At 44.8% G+C, this 17,331-nt stretch overlaps 1 protein-coding gene across 8 annotated transcripts in view; it reads left to right on the top strand.

The window, feature by feature from the left end:
• Window positions 1-17,331, top strand: part of col11a2 (collagen, type XI, alpha 2) — a 133,622-nt gene that overhangs the window by 37,034 nt on the left and 79,257 nt on the right. For 2 of the 8 annotated variants that reach the window (XM_041226023.1, XM_041226022.1), the window contains exons 6-11: window positions 13-324; window positions 3,550-3,708; window positions 6,825-7,031; window positions 14,706-14,759; window positions 15,277-15,318; window positions 15,672-15,734. In XM_041226023.1, the coding sequence (XP_041081957.1) occupies window positions 13-324; window positions 3,550-3,708; window positions 6,825-7,031; window positions 14,706-14,759; window positions 15,277-15,318; window positions 15,672-15,734 (837 nt within the window). The remainder of the gene's footprint in view (window positions 1-12; window positions 325-3,549; window positions 3,709-6,824; window positions 7,032-14,705; window positions 14,760-15,276; window positions 15,319-15,671; window positions 15,735-17,331) is intronic. The other 6 variants (XM_041226026.1, XM_041226024.1, XM_041226025.1 and 3 more) reach the window with 6 other exon arrangements.

The raw sequence follows: 17,331 nt of genomic DNA, 5'->3' as shown, positions 1-17,331 counted from the left end.
TCGTCCTCCCAGAAGAAAAGCAAAGCCGCTGTCAGCCACAAGGACGCGGTCAAAGCCAAACCCAAACCGGCCGCGTCCAACGGCAACACAAAGACTCCCCCGAAAAACAAAAATGTCAGCAACGACGGCAAGGCCCCCCCCTCTAAAAAATCCCCCCCCAAGCCTGCTGCCGCCACCCCGGTTAAAACCGCAGCCACAAAGACCCCCAAAGCCAAGGTAGCCGCGGTGAAAAACATGGTCAGCAAAGCTCCGGTTAAAAAAAGTGCAATCGCAGCCACCACGGCCGGCAAAAGCAAGAAGAGACCCGGCAGCGGCTATCAACAGGTAGAAACAAGAGCCCCTCCTTATCCAGATCTTGTCAGCCCCCCCCCCCCCCCCCCATTGCACCCTGAAAGAGCAGAATCCAGTGCAGGAGCTGAAACTCACACTCAAGAACTCACCAAGCCTTATATTCCAACACTCTGAGTTATAAAATGGAAGAGGAGTTGAAATGTAGTGCAGTTGAATTGCAGTGTAGCTGAATTGCAGTGCAGCTGAATTGCAGTGCAGTTGAATTGCAGCGCAGTTGCCTCGCTGTTCAGTTGAGTTGCAGTGCAGTTGAATCGCAGTGCAGCTGAGTCGCTGCGCAGTTGAATTGCAGCGCAGTTGAGTCTCTGTGCAGTCGAATTGCAGTGCAGTCGAGTTGCAGTGCAGTTGAATTGCAGTGCAGTTGAGTCTCTGCGCAGCTGAATCGCAGCGCAGTTGAATCGCAACACAGTTGAATCGCAGTGCAGTCGAGTCGCTGTTCAGCCGAGTCGCAGTGCAGTTGATTTGCAGTGCAGTCGAGGCGCTGTTCAGTTGAGTTGCAGTGCAATTGGATTGCAGTGCAGTCGAGTCGCTGACCAGTTGAATTGCAGTGCAGTTGAGCCGCTGTGCAGTTGAATTGCAGTGCAGTTGAGTCGCTGTTCAGTTGAGTCGCTGTTCAGTTGAATTGCAGTGCAGTCGAGTCGCTGTTCAGTTGAGTTGCAGTGCAGTTGAATCGCAGTGCAGATGAGTCGCTGTGCAGTTGAATTGCAGTGCAGTTGAATGGCAGTGCAGTTGAGTCACTGTTCAGCTGAGTTGCAGTGCAGTTGAATTGCAGTGCAGATGAGTTGCTGTGCAGTTGAATTGCAGTGCAGTTGAATGGCAGTGCAGTTGAGTCACTGTTCAGCTGAGTTGCAGTGCAGTTGAATCGCAGTGCAGATGAGTTGCTGTGCAGTTGAATTGCAGTGCAGCTGAATGGCAGTGCAGTTGAGTCGCTGTTCAGCTGAGTTGCAGTACAGTTGAATTGCAGTGCAGTTGAACTGCAGGGGCTCAGGTTTTTCAAGAACATTATGATACCCTCGTTGTCACTAATGTCTTCTTCAGATTCGCGTTGTAAATCTCTTTCAGTTTAAAGCAAATCCTGTGGCGCCAATAGAGCTCTCTGAATCCTGTCTAAACTCTACAACAGCTACACCAGAGTGGAACCATCATTAACCTGCCTCCCGCAATACTGTGCCCCTGAGTTTTACATTTGTGCGTTTCTTATCTCCACTAGGGGGCAAGCTAATGGTTACTCTCGGATTCTCTGATGTAGTTTAGACATGGTTCTGCAAGCTCTGTTGAAGACACAGCTGTGCACTAAATTAACACAATGATTTACAAAGTGAATCGGAACAAGAGGAAGAATAGCTGAGTGAAGAATAGCTGAGCGCAGAATAGCTGAGCGCAGAATAGATGAGTGCAGATGAGTGAAGAGAAACCTGATAACATTTGGAGTAGAAAACTCTGAGAATCTGAGCCCAGTTCACAAAACTGGAAGTCAGGACTTATTTAAAGATTGTTTTTTTTTTTCAAAGTCTGTTTTTAGGAATAAAATATAGTGTGACGTTCACGAAACTGTTCTAGAACGCTCCAGAAAGCCTAGAACACTTTCATGAACATCAAACTGGACTCAGACCCAGGGGTCTTTATAATAAGAAAATAAACATTCTTGAAATAACTCTAGTAGTTTTAGCTTTGTGAATTAGACCCAAACAATCATTTCAAAAAGCACAACCCCCCCCCCCCCTCCACAGGAATGACAAGCATCTGCGATAATCACCCCCCAATACAAACCCCACACACACAGAAAATCAACTTAAAAACAGTTTTACACCCACCTCTCTTTCCAAACCCTTTATCAGAATACATCTCCTTTTGTACTGTGTGAAGAAACACTATACTACAGTATGGCAATACTCAAGACAGATTCAAATCTAAATTATAGCAGCGCTATAGCAGCAGCAAGCGCCATAGCAGCTGATAACAGTCCCTCTATGGCGCTATCATGTTGGGTTCATTGATTTGTCTTGCAGTATACTGTTAGTATACTCACTACACACTACACTTTCTCTACTGCATTTTCTAATGGTCTTTTACAAAAGCCTATCAGAAAAAAAGAACATTGAATACCATTTCCAGGTTACTGTGGCAAGCTCTGTAAACTAGATTAATGGCTAAGATTAGAGCTCATCTTATATGTGGAGTTTATTTTACTCATCTGTATGTGGGTGGAGCCCGTGCAGCGCTGATATTCTTCCCTGCCTCGTTTTCCTGCAGTCAGCCTTGAGGAGTCTTATCAGAAGCAGTGCATTGCTAGAATAGTTAGTGAGTCTGGCAGGCAGATTGTAGTCTAGCAATAGATAATGAGAACACTGATCATTCAGGAGAGCTAACAGGTAAGAAATAAAATGAGTTCTGAGTTTGCAACAGCTATCCAAAACCAGATTGTATTTGATTTATTTTTTTCTGTGTGGCACAAGAAGTCTCTCTCTCTCTCCCTCTCCCTCTTTCTCTTCTCCCCCCTCACTCACTCCCTCCATCCCTGTCTACGCCTCATTCACTCCTTCAGTCTTTTTTTTGTTAAGACTTGTTCAGCTTAACAAAAATGAAATGTAAAAATAAGAAGGCAATTCCACACCATTGTGAATTCTGATACTTTGAAATGTTGGGATCCTGCTTGGTCCCCTCAACCCGTGCTGACAGCATGGGGCCAACGTGATCCGAGAGCAGCAATGGCATTAAAGAGCAGAACTCTTCGGCTTCCATTTTCATAGCTTTCACCTTCTCAGGCTGTTTCTCTTAGTGCAGATACTCAAACACAGTCTGTGCTGCTTTGACTATGTACTCCGGAGCTCACTTCAGTTGTTCAGTTCTGGTTACTTGCCAAGTGGCAGATCACTAGATGGCGTTGTTCCTTCTATAAAGTCATTTTGGCTTTGAAGGAGCTCCTGAACTCACAATCAGAGCAACACAGGGTGAGCAAAAAATACAAATTGTTTTGAATAAGGATTACAAACAGCAAAAAAAGGGAAACAATCTGAAAATGCAATCTGATGTCCTCTTTAATATTTCAGCTTCATGTTAAAGACGGATTTCCTCGACTTGGTTTCAAACATCACTTTATTACGTGAAAACTGGTAATTTAACGAGGGAATCCTCTCTAACTCTCACTAATGCTAACGCTTATCTCTCTCCTGGCCCCGTCCACTGCTACCCGTTACTCAGGATGTAAGCACCGCCCCCACAGTGGCAGGCCACACCCCCTCTGAGGCAGACCACACCCCCTACCCAGGGGAGGAGTACTATTACACTCTAAAGGAGGAGCCTGGGGCAGGACAGGAGCTTATTGGACAGGGGGAGACAGGCCCGCCCCCTGTCACTGAGGTAACCGGGCATGTGACCGGCCAGCATGTGCATGACATCATCAGAGAGGGAGGAGGCTTGATTTCAATTGAAAGAAACAGGATGTTTTGATTTTTTATATATATATATTATATATATATATATAATATATATATATATATATATATATATATATATATATATATATATATATATATATATATATATATATATGGAAGAGACACAGAGGGCAATATATTCAAAGACTTATTAACTCCTATTGTTTACAAGGAGAAAAACAACCGCTACAACACTCCCCCTAGTGGATGTAAGAAATGCCTGAGTAAGAAAAATCACACAGAATAAATGAAATTATAATGTAAAGAGAAGAGCACATTATTTATGACCAGCTTGATTTCTTAAGGGCAGTTATTGATTCCTGGGTTCACAGTCGACTCTATAGATATATCAGGTGTGGTGGGGCTGCTCTTGCTATCATTTAGTTTTTTGTTTCCTTCTCCTTCCAAGCTCCGCTACCAAACCAAAATCACAGGGCCAAACTCGGCTTTTACACTTTCTATTAAACTCCTTCAAGCCTGGAAAATGCATTATAAATATTAATATCAATGCAGGGTTTTGAGGAGAGAGAGAGAGAGAGAGAGAGAGAGAGAGAGAGAGAGAGAGAGAGAGAGAGAGAGAGAGAGAGAGAGAGAGAGAGAGAGACTGAGCTCAGTACTGCTACTACTTTGACCAGAGAGGCTTCATAGTTATGAGAGAGAGAGAGACTCAGATAGAGGCAGTGGGAGCTAGAAAGGGAGAAAGAGAGAGCTAGGTAGAGAGATGGAGAGAAGAGAGATAGGAGAAGATGAGGAAAGAGGGAGAGGCAGGAGAGAAAGGGAGAGGGAGGGGAAGTTAGAGAGAGAACAGCCGTGCCTCTCCCTGTTAGTCCCTCTGCAGGATACTCTAGGTATTGCAGTCTTGACCTGAAAGAATATTAATGGCAGGTAAAGCAGGTGTTTGGTCTGGTTTGGGAAGCCGTGTGCTGTGATGTTCTATTAAAAACCCAAATAATAATGATAATAATAATTGTAATAGTATTCATAATACTATATTATTAAGATAAAACTCTTACCTAATGTTCTGATTTAATTCTGCCAGCTTGCATTAGTCAGCATTGCATTTTTAAAAATAATCTGTGACCTGCTGTATGAGAAATCTAGTCAAATCTGCCTGTAGAAAGAACTACAGCTCCCATCACCCCTCACTGTCACTGCAGGGCATGCTGGGAAATGTAGTTTTTATTCTGGTTGTACTTGCTTACTGCTCAGATTGCTGCCGGCACAGTCCTAGGCTGGGATTCCTCACGTTAGCTCACATTTAGTTAGAAGAGTAACGTTGCTGTTGGTATTGGCAGCCCTGAGTCACTCATCTTCAAGGAGCTGTTCTCTGTGAACTGCACAGGTAGGTAAAGAGATCTGGTGCAAATCTGTTGATACATTCATTCTAAAACTGGCAGCTGCAGATTTGAGATCATTTCAACATTGAGAGCGACTTGCTCATTTCAGCATTGAGAGCAACTCGCTTCACACTCTGAGTTTAACTGCGATCCCTCCCCTCACCTGATGTTTCAATCATTCCGAGTGCTTCTAATTGCGATCAATTCAATGCTTTGTTTTTGTAAAAGACTTGCTCACTCTTCGTTTTTTTGGCTGTGAGTTCAGGAGCTGCTCTTCAATTGTAGTTGTCTGGCATAGACATGTATAACTCAAGTTAGTTCAGCCCAAAGCACTTTATATTACTAAGCACCATCTAGTGCATAGCTAGTGTATTGCCAGCAAAAGGACAGTTGCCAAGTGTCAGATTACTAGATGGTGCTACGCATCTGGAAGTGAAGAGCAGCTCCTGGACTCAAAGCATCTTAACTTACAAAAAACAACAAACGCAATGTCTGAGTGACTGAAATAAGAGCCAATCAGAACGAGTATAACACCATAGAAGACAAGGGGACCATTAAGAAGAAGCTCCTCCTTTCAGTAAGTATTGAGCAGCTGATACCAAACCCATGAACTCATTGGCATCGGCTACAAGGTGTGATCACGCCCCCTTTTCTTAGTGAAGACACTCTGTTCTGAACAATCCTGTGGATATAAGAATCAGAAGAGGGTTTGGTTATAATAATCAAGGCTGATGTGTCTGGTTAGAGAAATCAACTATTGCAGAATATCTGTCATTTATCGTAGATAACAAGCTGAGCATAACTAAATAGACACAAGACTAACATTGGTTATAACAATCAAAAACTAAAGGGTATATTATTAATTCGCTAGCTCTAAAAATCAAACCACTTTTGGTTATATAATAATAATAATAATAATAATAATAATAATAATAATAATAATAATAATAATAATAATAATAATAATTTAATATTGATTTTTGTTCAAAATAATAATAAAAACATTTTGGATATAAGAATCAGTGCTAAGGAATTAGTATGCCTCTGTGTTCGGATCTGCCAATGCTTGGTTATAATAACTGACACTTCAGCTGGATCTAAGAATGAAGGGATGATTGCACCGATGTGCTCCTCTGGTTTTAGTAAAGAGGCTTTGATGGTGTCGGCTTTAGTTAAAAACAGAGGGAAGCAAAACAACAAGCAGAGACTCCTAATCCCAATGCACCCTGAGAGAGGGGCAGTGCTGGACAAGGTCTCTTCACTGTGTGTGTGTGTAAGGTAAGGCTCATCTCTGTGCCTATCTCCTCTCTCTCTCTCTCCCACCTCTCCCCACTCTCTCCTGTCTCCTCTCTTACCCCCTCCCTCTCTCTCTCTCCTCTCTCCCCTCTCCCCTTATCCCCCTCTCTCTCCCTCGCCAATACCCTTTCTCTCGCTCCCCTTCTTGCCCTCTCTCCCACCCCCTTTTTCCTCCATGACCCACTCTCTCTCTCCTACTCCTTTCCCCCTCTTCTCTCCCCTGCCTCTCTCCACTCTCCCCATCCCTGTCTCTCTCCTATCACCCCCTCCCACTCTCCCCACTGTCTTTCTCCCCCTCTCTCCCCCCTCTTCACCCTGTCCTCTCTCCCCTGGCCCCCCCCTTTCCCCATGCCCTTCTCTTTCCCCTGTCCCCCTTTCTCTCCCCAACCCTCTCTCTATGTCTCAGGAGGAGAAAGTGAAGGTTGGTTCTGAAGCCCCTGCTGAGGAGCTCTTCACAGAGGAGTATGTGACAGGGGACAGTGAGGCCGAGGCAGGCCCCGGGGCCACAGAGTACGATTACTCCTACAAGGACTTCAAAGACTACGGCCCCACCCATGACAACAACCCCGCCCAGATAGGCCCCGCCCTCTCTGCAGAGACAGAGGAAGGAGGTGTAAGTGACAGGAAGTGGGGAGGAACCGGGGACACATTCTAAACACATGCACACGGAAAGAGACACGCAAACATTGAGACACACTGACACACACACAGACTGAGACACCGATACACATACACAGACTGAGACACACCGAAACATACAGAGACACACACACAGACACTGAGACTCAGAGACACACAGACACATTGAGACACTCACACACTGAAAGACTGAGACATACACACACTGAGACACAGCTACACTGTGACACACACTGAAAGACATGAGACAAAACACACACTGAAACACTGAGACACACGCACACTGAGAAACACTGAAACACTGAGACACACGCACACTGAGAAACACTGAAACACTGAAACACTGAAACACTGAGGCACATTGAAACACTGAGACACACACACACTGAGACACTGAGACACTGACACACACTGAAACACTGAGACACACACACACTGAGACACACTGAAACACTGAGACACACACACACTGAGAAACACTGAAACACTGAGACACACACACACTGAGAAACACTGAAACACTGAGACACACACACACTGAGAAACACTGAACCACTGAGACACACACACACTGAGAAACACTGAAACACTGAGACACACACACACACACTGAGACACACACACACTGAGACACACACACACACTGAGACACACACACACACTGAGAAACACACTTGAAAACACTGACACACATGTGTGACACTGTGACACTGTGACAATGACAGATGAACCCACTGAAACCTGAGACAACACCACAGAGACGGAATCGTGACACACGCACACTGAACACACTGAACCACTGGACGACTGCACACCCTGAGACACACTGAAACCACTGAGACACACACACATGAGACATCACTGAAACACCTAACACACTGAGAAAACACTGAGACACACACACACTGAGAACACTGAAACACTGAGACACACGCACACTGAGACACACTGAAACACTGAGACACACACACACTGAGAAACACTGAAACACTGAGACACACACACCACTGAGAACCACTGACCCCTGAGACACACACACACTGAGTGCCACTGTGACACACGCACACTGAGACACACTGACTCACTGAGACACACCCACACTGAGACAACACTGACACACTGAAACTCTGTGTGTGACACAGGAACACTGAGACACACACACTGAGACACTGAGTTGCACACACTGAGACACACTGAAAGCACTGAGACACATTGTGACACTGAGACAACTGAAATACTGAGACACTCACACACTGAGACTACACTGAAACACTGAGACACACTGTTGAGACACACTGAACCACTGAGACACACACACACTGAGAAACACTGAACCACTGAGACACACACACTTGAAACACTGTACACTGAGACACACACACTGAGACTCACACACACACTGAGACACACTGAAGCACTGAGACACACGCACACTGAGACACACTGAAACACTGAGTGACTCACGCACACACTGTGACTTTGAAAAACACTGAGACACCGGCACTGAAAACACTGAGACACAAACCACATGAGAAAACACTGTGAGACACACTGAGACACACTGTGACACACGTCACCACTGAACACACTGAAAACACTGAGTGACACAACTGCACACTGAGTGTGAACACTGTTGTGTCTGAGACACTGACCGCAATTGAGACACACACACACTGAGACCCCCGAGACACACTGAAACACTGAGACTAGTACACACCTGAGAAACACTGAAACACTTGAGACACACGCACTCTGAAACACTGAAGCTGAACTCCACAACACCACTGACTGAAAACCCTAGAAACACACAATGAAACACTGAGGACACACCACTGAGCACACTGACTCACTGAGACCACACACTTTGTGACTGAGACACACCCCTGTACTGACTGTGACACACGCACACTGTGACTGTGACACTGAGTGTGACACTGAGATGACAGGGTGAAAACATGGACTACGACACTGAAACACGAGACACTGTGTGAGACTGAGACACACACTGAGACAACACTGAAGGCACACACTGAGACACACACTGAGACACACACACTGAGACACACACACACTGAGACACACTGAACTGAGACACTGAGACACACTGAGACACACTGAGACACACTGAACTGACACTGAGACACACTGACACACTGAGACACACTGACACACAACACTGAGACACTCACTGAGACACACACACACTGAGACACACTGACACACTGAGACACACTGAAACACTGAGACACACACACACAGACACACTGAAACACTGAGACACACACACACACACTGAGACACACACACACAGGCACATGAGACACACTCGTGAAACTGTGACACATGATCACTCTGAAACAATGTGACTTTGTGACACTGACACGTGTGACTGTGACTTTGTGAACACACTGAAACAGCGACACTCTGAGTGCAATGAGACACACTTGGACACACTGAGTGACACTGAAACACTGATGCACACTCTGTGTGACCAGAGTGACTGTGTGTGACACAGTGACTTTGTGAGACTCTGGTTGTAGACATTGAGACTACACAGCTGAGACCCCGCCGTGCACTGAAAGCACTGAGAAACACACACACACTTTCACTGAAACACTGAGACACACACACTGAGAAACACTGAAACACACACAGACGCACACTGAGACACACACACACTGAGACACTGAGACACACTGAAACACTGAGACACACACACACACACTGACGGGACACTGAGAAACACCGAAACACTGAGACACACGCACAGACACACTGAGACACACACACACACACTGAAACACATGAAACACTGAGACACACACTGTAAAACTGCACACACACGGAGAAACACTGAAACACACTCTGAGGACGCAAATGAGAAACAACACACACTGGAAACACTGAGACACAGACACACACATGAGACACACTGGAAACACTGAGACACACTGACACACTGAGACACACACACACTGAGACACACACACACACACACACACTGAGAACACTGACACACACACTGAAACACTGAGACACAAGAAACAACACACACTGGTGTGACACACACACAAAGACTCTTTGACTGACACACACTGTGAACACTGACTGAGACACACACTGACTGAAACACTGAGTGACACACTGACACACAACTGAGTGTGAGGAAACACTGAACAGCACACTGAGACACACTGCACACACTGGACACACTCCGTGAACACTGAGACCACACGCACACTGAGACATGAAACACAACACTGTGACAACTTTGACCACTGAGACACAAACACTGACACACACTGACAAACACACACACACACACTGAGACACACTGACACACACACACTGAGACACACTGAAACACTGAGACACACACACACTGAGACACACTGAAACACTGAGACACACTGACACACTGAGACACACTGACACTGAGACACACTGAGACACACTGAAACACTGAGACACACACACACTGAGACACACTGAAACACTGAGACACACGCACACTGAGACACACTGAAACACTGAGACACACTGAAACACTGAGACACACTGAAACACTGAGACACTGAGACACACACTGAAACACTGAGACACACGCACACTGAGACACACTGACACACTGACACACTGAAACACTGAAACTGAGACACACTGAAACACTGAGACACACTGAAACACTGAGACACACACACACTGAGACACACTGAGACACACACACACTGACACTGAGACACACTGAAACACTGAGACACACTGACACACTGAGACACACACACTGAGACACACTGAGGCACACTGAGACACACTGAAACACTGAGACACACACACACTGAGACACACTGAAACACTGAGACACACACACTGAGACACACTGACACACTGAGACACACTGAAACACTGACACACTGAGACACACTGAGACACACTGAGACACACTGAAACACTGAGACACACACACACTGAGACACACTGAAACACTGAGACACACGCACACTGAGACACACTGAAACACTGAGGCACACTGGGACACACTGAAACACTGAGACACACTGAGACACACTGAAACACTGAGACACACTGAAACACACACACACTGAGACACACTGAAACACTGAGACACACACACACACTGAGACACACACACACACACACACACACACACACACACACTTAAACTGAGACACACTGACTTGTGTGACACACTGAGACACAGTGACACTGTACACATTTGAGACACTGACTTGGTGACACACTGAGACTACACACTGAAACTGAGACACACACTGAGACACATTATGAAACTGTAACACATGACTCACACTGAAACACTGAGACACACGACACAGTGACACACTGAGACACTTGAACATGAGAAACAGAGACACACTACTGTGTGACTTGAAACCTTGACTGTGTGCACTGCTACACTGACTTGTGACTGATGTGTGTGTGAGGACCCATGAGACACTGAAACCCTGACACACACATACTGCACTGAGACACTGTGAAACACTGAGGCACACGTGTGAATACTGAGACACTCTTGAAATACTGACACGTGTGGACTGGTGTGACTCTGAGAGACACACTGTGTGACTGAGGACATGAAACACAGACACACACACACACACACACACACACTGAGACACACACATACACACTGAGACACACTGAAACAGACACACACACACACTGAGACACACTGACTGACACTTAGACACACACACATACTGAGACACACTGAAACACTGAGACACACGCACACTGAGAAACACTGAGACACACTGAGAACACTGACACACTGAGACACACTGAAACACTGAGACACACACACTGAGACACACTGAGACACTGAGACACACACACACTGAGACACACTGACACACTGAGACACACTGACACACTGAGACACACTGACACACACACACACACACGAGAGACACTAGCACACTGAGACACAGACGACTTTGAGACACACTGAAACACTGAGACTTACTGAAACACTGAGACACACGAGACACACACATTGAGAAACACACTCACTGAGACACACTGACACACTGAGACACACTGAAACACTGAGACACACACACACACTGAGACACACTGACAACACACACACACTGAGACAGACACACTGACACACTGAGACACACACACACACACTGACACACTGAAACAGACACACACACACTGAGACACACTGAAACACTTAGACACACGCACACTGAGAAACACTGAAACACTGAGACACAGGCACACTGAGAAACACTGAAACACTGAAACACTGAGGCACATTGAAAAACACCGAGACACACGCACACTGAGACACACCGACACACTGAAATACTGAAACACTGAAACGTTGAGACACACTAAAACACTGAGACACACTGAAACAGAGACACACACACACACTGAGACACACTGAGACACACTGAGACACACTGAGACACTGAGGCACACACACTCTGAGACACTCAGGTACAAGCCAGACTGATGGTAACAGAATGACAGGCTGAGAGTCTAGTGTTTGTAGTTAACACAAAACCACTTTAACATGACTAAAGCCCCATTCACACTGGCGCTCCAACCTGGCTCCGGGCCCGGGTTCTGGCTGCATGGATCGCAATCCTGCGTTGTGTGAAACCACGTTCCTGGGCTGTACCTGGGTCGACCCGGGTTGGCAAAGACCCATCTCAGGATGTCGGTCGACATGCTTTGACCTGGGTCGAGCGAGACAAATTGCATGACGGGTGTCCTTAAGCCGACGCCTGCGTGCAGGTTTCACTTCCACAAGGAACATTCCTGTTTATTCTGTTTAGCCATATTTCTGTTGATTGAGACACACCATGAGCCAGATTGCAGAAACATTTGCTCTAATCGACATTTGGGCTGATGATTGAATCCAGAGAAGATGAACAGATGAAAGGGTGGCCATGTGAACATTGTGTCCTTGCTTCTGTCACCCAGGTCAACCTTGCTTCTTCAAAAGCAGCGTGAAATCTCGCAGCCGATCCCAATGACACGGGGTCCGACCTGGGTAGAGTTTGCCAGTGTGAAAGGGGCTCTGGAGAATAAGAGACTGTTGTACTACTCTAGTATAGAACTGATAGAAGACAAATTCATATGGATGTCATGAGAGTATCCTGCCTAATTCCTCTCTTTTTAATGACAGTCTTACTGATCTGAGGCAGAATCAAGCTGACATCACAACATGTAGCAGTGCCCTCGCAGTACTCTCCACACCTCTCCATTTCCTGTGTCCGTGTCGTCATTTCCTGTCTCGTCAGTGTCACCCGCCCCCTTGGTGGCTGTCAGTTTGTGTCATTTTCTATTTCATGAGGTCACATCTCCTTACTTCCCTATTTATGTATGTGATGAGTTCCTGTTGATGTTTTGACATCACTTCCTGATGAGCGACACCATTCCATGTCTCTGTCTCTGTCTCTGTCTATCTGAAAATGTATTCATTATTTCAGTGAGCTGCTGTGAGTTACCTGTCCAGAAGGGGGAGTTGGTGTATATACACATAGGGTTAGGGTTAGTTCTGGGTGCAGCCGATAAAGATCATTCTGACAGGTGGTTAAGGACTAACAGTTCAATCCAAACTGAACCACAATTTGTACCCAATTCAGCTCAATTATAAGAGTGTAATATCTGATAATTAAGATATAAGCATTGACGCTCATATTGAAGCTCAGTTCCCTGTTAATGCAGAGTCAACAGACATGCCATTGGGGAATGTAACCAAGCGAAAATGACACAATAATAGCATGACTCCAAAACTACAATAAGCTTGGTTTACAAAGCCGTTTCATACGTGCAGCAGGAAACGACCAATATAGTAAACACAGCTCAACACCCATAAGGAATATGAGCTCAGCATTGCAATAGCAGTTTAACAGTGTAACACACACAGGCAGTCCAATGTCATTTCTATTGACGGTCTGTTAACATGGAAGTGAACCACACATGTGCAATTGCATAGCAACTAAATACTTGCTTATGCCACTCAAAATAGAGTATCACCTAATGCTCTGTGTAAGTGTATGGGTGTTAGAACCTAGGGGGCTGTGACAGTACTGCACAGTTTCATTCAGTAATTAGACTAATATTTACACAAACGCCACCTGCTGATCATGTTATACACTGCAGCTCATTCTGTCAATGAAGGAGTCCATGATGGGTTAGGGTTACCGGACAGGAAGAGGGTCATTGATCTGTTGATGTTAAACAAAGGCCAATCCCTCATAGGTCAAGGGTCACTTCCTCTAAAGGATTTCTGTGTGTGTGTGTAAGTTACTCCACAGATTGCTAACCATGTTTGATAGCACACATATATATATATTCTGCTTGTTTTAACTGGGGGTCATGAACTTCACAACCCATAGGAGGTAAGGCAAGATTGCATGAGACTTGAGTCTTAATGCACATCTCCACAAATTCATCTGACTGGATCATTCTGAAGGAGCTGAGGATTCTGGGAGTTGGAGTTCTTTTGTGAGATTGTAAGGGTTTGAGAGTGTGGGACTGACAGGTACTTGTAGGCGGGGTTCAGGCTGGTTGTGCATTGATAGGTACCTCTGGTTCTCTATTGACTGGTCCGTATTTGTGGTTACATGTGTGTTTTCCGCAGGCCATCGTGAGGGGACTGAAAGGAGAGAAGGGAGAGCCGGCTGTGATGGAACCTGTGAGTTGAATTACATTTTTATTACTTCAAAACAGATTTGAATTATTTTTAAGTAATTTTGCTCCTATCCACTGAACTCTATAGGGGTACAAACAAAACAGAATTCTAACTGAACTCGGATTTTCAAATTCTGAACATTCCCTCTCAGCTGTCAGCAGTTGGAATGTACCATCTCCACCCTGAGAAAACTACATTTGAAAAGTATTGTTCATAAGGACTGATTTTTAATCAGCATTATGAATGTTATCTTGTATTAAACAGTGCTGTGAAAAATAAGAATAAACTACAAAAAAACTTTTAAAAAGGGTTTGTGAACTACAGACTTCATTAGTTAATTCATTATTTAATTAACTAATTTCTTCATTATTTATTTACTTACTGGTTTCTGTATGAGGATGTACTGAGGATCATGAGGAAGGGTAAGACTTCATATAGGAACCATGGTTCACTGTTGTATTTCTCTGTGACTGACCTCACAGCCCTCTCTCTAACTGCTCTCCCCTCTCCTCCCCTCCAGGGCATGCTGATTGAAGGACCCCCAGGACATGAAGGCCCAGCTGTAAGTCTCTGCTTGTTCTCACTGGATCATTTTAACATGTTCACTCAACTCTGTCTCTCTCTCGTATGGTTATAAGAGTGTCTTCTCAGGACTGCAATAACATGATCGACTGCGCATATGAACTGGTGTAAGAGATAGGGTCGACTGGGCATATTATCTTATCATAAATCAACATTTTAATAATAAAAAAAGATACACTCATAGTCAATTTCATTATCCATATCTTTAGAATTTGAGTCAGTTGGTAGTCTGATAATCGCTGTTTAATATGAATGTGCAGCTAATTTCTCTCCCCTCTCCCCCTCTCATCTCTCTCCTCTCCCCCTCTCCTCCTCCCTCTCTCTCTCTCTCAGGGTCTCCCCGGCCCCCCTGGCCCCACAGGACCTCCAGGCTCTATAGGCGAACCAGGAGAGAGGGTGAGTGTGTTTATATGGTTCAATAAATAACATTACACTCACTCGCCATTTCAATGAAAGTCCATATGCTGTGGAGTTTTTTAACACTGAAACATCTTTCTGCAGTTGCAGCTGTAACAGGTAGCGTGGCCAAAAGCACAAGTAGGTTGAATGCATCAAGATACAAGAGGTCATGTTCTTTACAGACCTTCACAGACCTGAGTTCTGGCAAAGACATTGTATTGTCCAATTCCTGAGAGTTCAAAATAAGCTCATCATTGTGGTGTACAAATAAATCGTATTGCATTTCAGGAACTCTGCATTGAAATTATTGATTCAGCTTCAAAAGTGCTTTCCCTTTAGTATTTTACAGTTTTCAGTTTTCAAGCTAGGCTATTTCTGTACTTTTCTGATTAAATTGCCTGTCGATCTCACTTATTACAGCATCAAGCACAGAGGAAAAAAAAAACTACTTTCTATTTTTCTTGCAAAGGTTAAAAAATGTAGGATTCTGGCTGTGCGCGCCCCATAAAAATGTTCCAGTGTTTTTGTCGGGCACCTTTTCCTGAATGTTGGGATTCAGTTCATTAGCACGATTTCCAGCTTTTAAAAAGTACTCACTTTTTGTCAGTTTTTGGACTGCGCAAAACTTTTAAAAAGCTGTTTATGACACTTACTGCACTGCCTAAATCAATGCTAGCCTCTACAAACAAGTGCTAGCATAAAATAGCATCATTTGAAAAATGTGCGGTCTTTCTACTAATTGTACTACTGCAGCTGGACTCATTAAGGGGACAGACATGAGCCAGTCCTTAACTGCACGTTATGGGAGAATGTGTGCAAACCGAGTACACATGCGTCCATAACTGCACATTATGAGGAATTATGTTCAGTTTGTGAGTGTCAGTGACAGAAGGTACAAACACAATACATTGATAAGCAGAAATCTTATTAATAATATTTTGGAGATGATTATTGGAGGGGCCAGTGCCTCTGCTTGTCCCCCCGCCCCTTTGGCATGCCTCTGCATATAACAGAGTATTGCAGTACTGCAGAGTATTGCAGAGTATAGCAGAGTACTGCAGAGTACTGCAGAGTACTGCAGAGCACTGCAGAGTATTGCGGAGTATTATGGAGTATTGCAAAGTATCTTTAACAACTGTTCATATCGTATGACATTTATTTCTGTTTACTTCATGGTACACAATTATTTATTTCCGAGAGTTTACTTCCTGTTACACTGAGTGTAGTTCCTGGAGTTTCCTGTAATAATACTCTATATTCCGATGCATTACTGTCTATATCCTGTGGTAATACAATCTACTTCCTGGGACAAGACTACACGTCTAGTACTGGTGGCATTGCTGTTGTATTATCATCTACTTCCTGTGTGAAAATGTTATTCACTTCCTGTAATATCACAGCCTAGTTCCTGGGCAGTGTGGTCTCCTGTACCTCTAGCTGTGTTGCAGTTTCCCTCTGATTCCTGGGGCAGTGTGGTCTCCTGTACCTCTAGCTGTGTTGCAGTTTCCCTCTGATTCCTGGGGCAGTGTGGTCTCCTGTACCTCTAGCTGTGTTGCAGTTTCCCTCTGATTCCTGGGCAGTGTGGTCTCCTGTA

The sequence above is a fragment of the Polyodon spathula genome, chromosome 24, assembly GCF_017654505.1.
Source record: "Polyodon spathula isolate WHYD16114869_AA chromosome 24, ASM1765450v1, whole genome shotgun sequence".
NCBI classification, from domain to species: domain Eukaryota; kingdom Metazoa; phylum Chordata; class Actinopteri; order Acipenseriformes; family Polyodontidae; genus Polyodon; species Polyodon spathula.
The sequence above is the reverse complement of the archived record's forward strand: the minus strand, read 5'-3'. Positions and strand labels throughout refer to the sequence as shown.